The sequence below is a fragment of the Pezoporus flaviventris genome, unplaced genomic scaffold, assembly GCF_033815535.1.
Source record: "Pezoporus flaviventris isolate CSIRO_AGI_PZ_B2104156 unplaced genomic scaffold, CSIRO_AGI_Pfla_v1 ptg000079l, whole genome shotgun sequence".
NCBI lineage: Eukaryota > Metazoa > Chordata > Aves > Psittaciformes > Psittacidae > Pezoporus > Pezoporus flaviventris.
In genome coordinates this window covers 1,378,383-1,384,382 of record NW_026892627.1, presented here as the reverse complement: position 1 = coordinate 1,384,382, position 6,000 = coordinate 1,378,383, and the positions used below count along the sequence as shown (strand labels likewise).

Here is a 6,000-nt window from a genome sequence, read left to right as displayed (position 1 = left end):
ATGGTATACACTTCTGTTTTGCTGTGGTATCTTCCAAAGCTGAGAAACATGTGAACAAGGTTGTATTCATTGCCGATTGCTATGAATTCTACTTTTATTGTAATTGTAAAGTTTAAGAGTTTCCTTGTATACATGAGATTCATACAACTGGTTTAGTTTCTTTTCTCCCTTACACTCAGCATTTTTTTTTAACAAATAAAAGACAAAAGTGAAAGTCCCTTTATTTTTGGAGGAAGAGTGGAGGGATATGGTTAAATGACTAATTCTTTTTCTTATTATATATTTAGTCATGAAAAAAATTGCTCTTTTTTTCTCCTCTTTCTTAACAGTTTTCTATTGCTGTTAGTCTTCTATCAGAAAGAAATTACAATGCCCAGGTATTCAGAGTTCAAATTCCAGTCTTTTCAGTTTCTTAAGTTTATTGAATCTCCACAGAGGCCACCCTTTTCCCATGAAGAAACAAGGCAAAACAAACAAAAAAACATTTATCCAAATAACTTTAGGAACAGCATATTTTGTAGCTCTGTAATGAGAATCCAGACTGAAAAAATGAGAAGACATTCCATTACACTGAAATCCAAGGCCAGCATCTGGGTTTCTCGGTTCCTGTCTTGTCCTAAAAAGAGTTATTTTTAAGCATTAGAGGAAGAGAGAAGAAACAAACAATGCCACCAGGAATCAGCCTCTGTTGTCCTCATGCATCTGTAGTCAGCTTATTGGCAGCAAGGCCTGCAGCTAAGTGTCTCCGCACTAGGTAGATGCCAACTGATATCAAAGAGCAATCACACAATGTGACAGAATATCCTTAGTCACATTGGATATGCTGGGAGTGTAAGATTCAACCCCAGAATCTTACACTCAATGTGTAAATGACGGACCAAACATGGGAAGCAATGATCTGGAGAGACAGCATAGCTATGTCAGGGTAAAGAATCATCTTTCCAGAAAAACAGTCCAGTTTCTTTGCTATTGGATAGTTTCTCCCACTTCTGTTATCCCTCTATTATCTTTAGTCAGTCTTCCATCAGCAACATTTGAGCACAGAGATTTCTCTTAGATAGTGTTTAGATTTCAGGCAGGATTCAGTTGCTGAACAATAAGCCTCTGATGCAATTTGAGAGCCCCAAGGCAAGCAGAACATTCCCATACAAATGGTAAATATGACATAATGTTCATGTGAGATTTATCCTTCTCAGCATTGGCAGTTGGACTAATTGGATGAAGTGAATCACTCTGAATGTTGCATCTAACTGGACCTCCTTTAGGTCTGGAAACATAGATACCCTGCTTTCATAAGCATACTTGTAGGCATATTAATCTGATTTGAGCCAAGGAAGACTATGTCAGCCAGTCAAACACTGATGGCATATTCTAGGACTTTACCTAGTCACATGATTTCAAGCCACAGGACTCAATTCACTTCCCCACTCCTCAACACCTAAAGACACCCGAGTTTTACTAGAGTACTCTGCCTGGCTGCCAGCCGCCAGAAAGCACTAGTCTGCCATTGGCTCTGCGTCCCATCTGTGAGGCCATGGATATATGACACACCTGGAGCATCTCAGACAAACCATGAATCTACATATGGGATATCAAATTGAGCCTCTGTAAATAGTCGATAGTGTAACAGTTATCGACTGTCCTTCCAACAGTACTACTCTACTACTTAAGATGATTGTATGATTAAAGCTAAATAAGGTAGTATTGTAACACAAGGTTTGCATTAAGGAAGCATCTGAACAATTCTGACAATATCCAACTTGCTCCCAGAGATTCTCTTTTCCAACATTTTTGGTTATTTGATCTTATTAACGGATATGCATTCAAGAGACAAGCCGTGAGATAAGCTTGACTCTGCTCATCACACATTCAGTCACATAGCAGGGAGACAGTTGTGTGCATTGCTTTCACAGGGGTTCCATGTAGTCCACTGCACATATCTCACAGCCCTGCTTCACAGTGCAGTGGTTATTGGATCACAAGTACGGTAGAGTGCTTTTTAGCTATGTGAGAAAGCTTAATGTGTCCTGCTTCCCATGTCTTTCCTGCTGAGTAGTGTAAGGAGTAGATATGTAGCCAATCTGGGAGTGTTTTCTGCAGCAATGTCTACTGGAAAGGAAGACTAGCTGGCTATAATCCTGCAGAGCACTTGTCCTGGGAGGTCTGCAGAAACAGTGGAACAGTCGCTAATTGAAGATGTAATTGGTTACTCTGTATGAGAACTAGTACATAGCACCTGGGGACAAGCCAGTGGAGAGGCTGTATATATGAAAAGCCAATACAGAGTAATAACATTAATTGTTCTTAGAAATGAAAAGACACAGTCCGGTTCTTACACTGGGATACAGCTCTAGCTTTCCTTGAGCATATAGGAATGGCCAAGAAACACGAGCCACTACTTTATTTTTGGACTCAAATCCAGATTCCCACTGAGTTAAAATCCAGTGTTTTAGGATTTGTTTGTTATATGCTCTATGGCAAAGGGCCATCACCCTTTCAAGGGTAAAGACTTAATTTGTCTTTTCTTTAACATGCCAACAGTAGCACAGCAGGGAGTGAAAGATGTCACTATTGAATGATGCCCATCATGGCTCATTGGCAAATCAGTGGCACACTGGTTCTCTCTGTGTCAGGACTTCTCAGCTCTCTTTCCAAAGCACTATAATCAAAGAAACTCTTCCTGCCCCATCTGCTGCAGCTCCCAGCCCTCTGCCAGCTCTTCAGCTTACCACTGCTCACTTGTTTTCTTTGGTGGCTGATGTTGCTTCAGGTGACAAGGACTTTTGGTACCACAATGGGAATTTTCAGTGGCAGTGGGTTTAGGATAGGATTAAAGATTGAAAACATCTCTAAACAACAAATAAGAATCATGGTAGCTGTGGGATTACCCACTGTGGCTGTGGGCCAATCCAGACCTTTGGAATGGAAAACTGGGAGCCAGTGTTGGAAAGCTGAGCATATGTTCAGAGAAAATAAATGCCTTTAAAAAAACGGATCAATAATAAGAAAAGAAACTCATCTTTTTTTAGCCAGTTTACATTTTGTTCAATTATGTCTGGGAACAAAAGTCCCCAAAACCTGGATGTGACTTCAACTTAACTCCCTCCCTGGGATGCCACTGAACATAATAAAAGCCACCACACAACAAAAAAGTCTTGGTGGGCTGTGATAATGTCAGCTGCAAAAGAAAAACAAAGCTAGGCCTGGTGAGGACATAGTAAAAAAATTAAAAAAAAACAGAAGAAAACAAAACAAAAGAAACCCACAAGCAAACAAAACCCAAACCAACCAGAACAAATTGGAAAGAAGCCACTGCTTTTCCCTATTTATCAGATACTTTGCAAAATAGATGGAGTTGGTTAATTCTCAGGTCAGCCCTTCCGCAGTAGATGAGCAGAGATAAATAATGGTGAATGCCAGCTCTAAAGAGCAGGCACCTTTTCCAGGAATACAAAAATAAGCAATAACTAGTAAATACTGGAAATAAAATTCAGCTCATTTGCAATGGCAAGACAGAGATAACCTTAATGGTACTGTGGTTTGGAGAACACCACTGAATAATGCCAGAAGATGTGCTGGGCAAAGCTCATGCCTTTTCCTGGAAAACCAACCTATTTGCCGGAATATATTGGGAGCCAGATTTATGGAAGGCAAGTAAGTGCAGGTTCAGTGAATAAACATGCTTTACTCCTTCTTACCTGTTTTTCCTCACAGTTTTTGCCCATTCATTCTCTAGTCAGCTCAGTTCTACCTCCTTCATTTCTAGAAGTGTAAGAGCTTCTAGAAATTCGTAAGAGATGTAAGAGATTTGTAAGTGGACATGAAAAATATGCATCCTTTGAAGTTTGCAGTCAACCATAAGGGAATGATCAGTTTGTTCTTTGGAAATCAAATCCTTTCAGAATATAATATGTTGGACTTCTAAAATAAAGGCATCCAGATTTACCAGACAATTGCAGAAAGGTCACCGATTTCTGTGCACTTGATAGGATGAGGATAACATTTCACTCATTCTTGTCCTACCTCCTTGTACAACATGCTGAAAATATTCACTGTCTTTGATTAATCACTTACACATTCTTCAAACCTATTTGAGATGCCAAACCCAAAATAATAAGCTATGCAAGAAGAATAGAAAAGACTCACCTGGTGTTCAATTAGCCATGATATGCTTCACAAAAGCTGGAAACGAGAAAGAGAAGGGTCATTTATCAATCACTTTTGTTGAACTCAATAAATTATTGGGTATCTTGGTTTGATTGTTATTTAAATTCACACTTTTTGTTTCCTCTGATGCAATGAGAACCACAGCACTTTGTAAATAAGATTCCAAATGCTGGGTGCTAAACGCTTTGTAAGTCCTTAAGGTAACATGGTCAGTGCAGTGTAGCCAACAGTCTCGGTAGCCAGGGGAAATGAGTGTGCACATCAGTTAATCCATACCTTGCTTAATCCCTTACCCCTGGCTGCCATATGGAACTGGCTTTCCAAAGCATACAGCAATGAGAAACCCTGGGTCCTTATCTTGAAAGGCTTTCAAGACTTTAGCACATTTGTACTAAGTCAGGGCGCAATAAAGTTTCCTCTGGTGTGAAATTCCAGTATGCACAGAAGCTCACCAAGTCAGGTATCATGACTATCTCTCTCCAGTGAACTCAGGTTTACCAAGTATTTCAAAATTGAATCAAGCTTTTGTTTCAAAAAGTTTTGGGTTCCATTTTTCTCCATTTTAAAAAAAAGCGTTCATTGTATACAATTTTTAAATTCAAAAGGAAAAGGAAAAATACATCCTATAGTAAGGATTTTTTTTTTTTCTTTCCCAGTAATTCCCCCAGGCTATGAATATCTCTGAATTCACCATGAATTCATAAGTCATTTGGGTTGGCTAAATCCATAGATTTCAAACCCATAAAGTACTTGTAAGAAATGTTTCCCTGAACTTGGATCACTGGTATTTGTGAGTAGAAGGAGACTACCAACCCAAATATTCATAAAAAGCTCAGTGAATATGACCAGCTAAATCACAAAAACAATGCAGTGGTCACTCACTAGTCAACCTTAAGAAGGGCTCAGCTGTATACAGAAGTGCGTGTTCATGATTCCTACTAGAATATTGTCTTTTTATAAACAGCCTGAGCATGTGGGCTTGCAAGATGCAGAAAAGAGCTATGGTGCATGTACTCATGACTTTATTCTGGCTTTCTAAAATAGCAATGAAATAAAATGGAAAGTCTTTGAGAAATCTTTTAGGATTAGCACCCAAAAGAGGATGATAAGGATGAATTTTTTTGCTGAGTTTTTGATGGAAAATTCAGTGCTTTTTCTGTAAGGAAAGGAAGTCTCTAAAGGGATGTGGGGTTTTTCATTTGTTTGTTTTTTGAGAGAGCAAGGAACTGTGGACAAGGTAAAAAAAAAAATAATGGTTTGGGGTTTGTTTGTTGTTGTTTTTTTTTGTTTTTTTATAAAAGCAAGCAAAATAAGAATACACAGCCCCACTTTCCGAAGGGGCCATGGCCATTCAGCTATGGAAAACACAAGTAATCTTCAACAGATCAGGTGTACCAGCTGAATTATAGAATCTAAGTTGGTCTAAAATATGGAAAAGCACATATCCTGCTTTAGATCTTCCACAGATTTAAACTTTCTCATATTTGCAGCAAAGCCTTCAAGCACATGATCAATGCCCAGTCTGAAGAGGTTATACTTACCTTCATAGTTGATACAGCCATTGGCATCTTCCTGACCAGCCATAAGCTTATCAACTTCCTCTTCAGTCAACCTCTCACCTGGTGGAAAGCAAAAAGCCTGTTCAGCACCTGGGCCCTTTTTTTAAGTATTTATGATGCATACTTCAAAGAACCGAAGAACAAAAAAGAGAGTGAGAGAAAAGAGGGTGATTTTCTCTTCAGTTTAATTTGTGGTGCTGACTGCTAGGAAAGCTACTTTTGTCCTTGCAAACTGAGAAAATTTGATCTGAAACCCAGAGAGACAGAATAAATA

The 6,000-nt window shown here is 39.0% G+C and overlaps 1 protein-coding gene across 2 annotated transcripts in view; it reads right to left on the bottom strand.

Annotated features, from left to right (window-relative positions):
- Positions 1 to 387: 387 nt before the first annotated feature.
- The window catches only part of MYL3 (myosin light chain 3), a 36,637-nt gene continuing 31,024 nt past the window's right edge, over positions 388 to 6,000 (bottom strand). Inside the window, exons 5-7 of one of the 2 annotated variants that reach the window (XM_061474329.1) lie at positions 5,709 to 5,786; positions 4,147 to 4,182; positions 388 to 616 (exon numbers count right to left, since the gene is read on the bottom strand). In XM_061474329.1, the coding sequence (XP_061330313.1) occupies positions 4,154 to 4,182; positions 5,709 to 5,786 (107 nt within the window). In that variant the 3' untranslated portion in view covers positions 388 to 616; positions 4,147 to 4,153. Of the gene's footprint in view, positions 617 to 4,145; positions 4,183 to 5,708; positions 5,787 to 6,000 lie in introns of those variants that run through there. The other variant, XM_061474330.1, reaches the window with a different exon arrangement.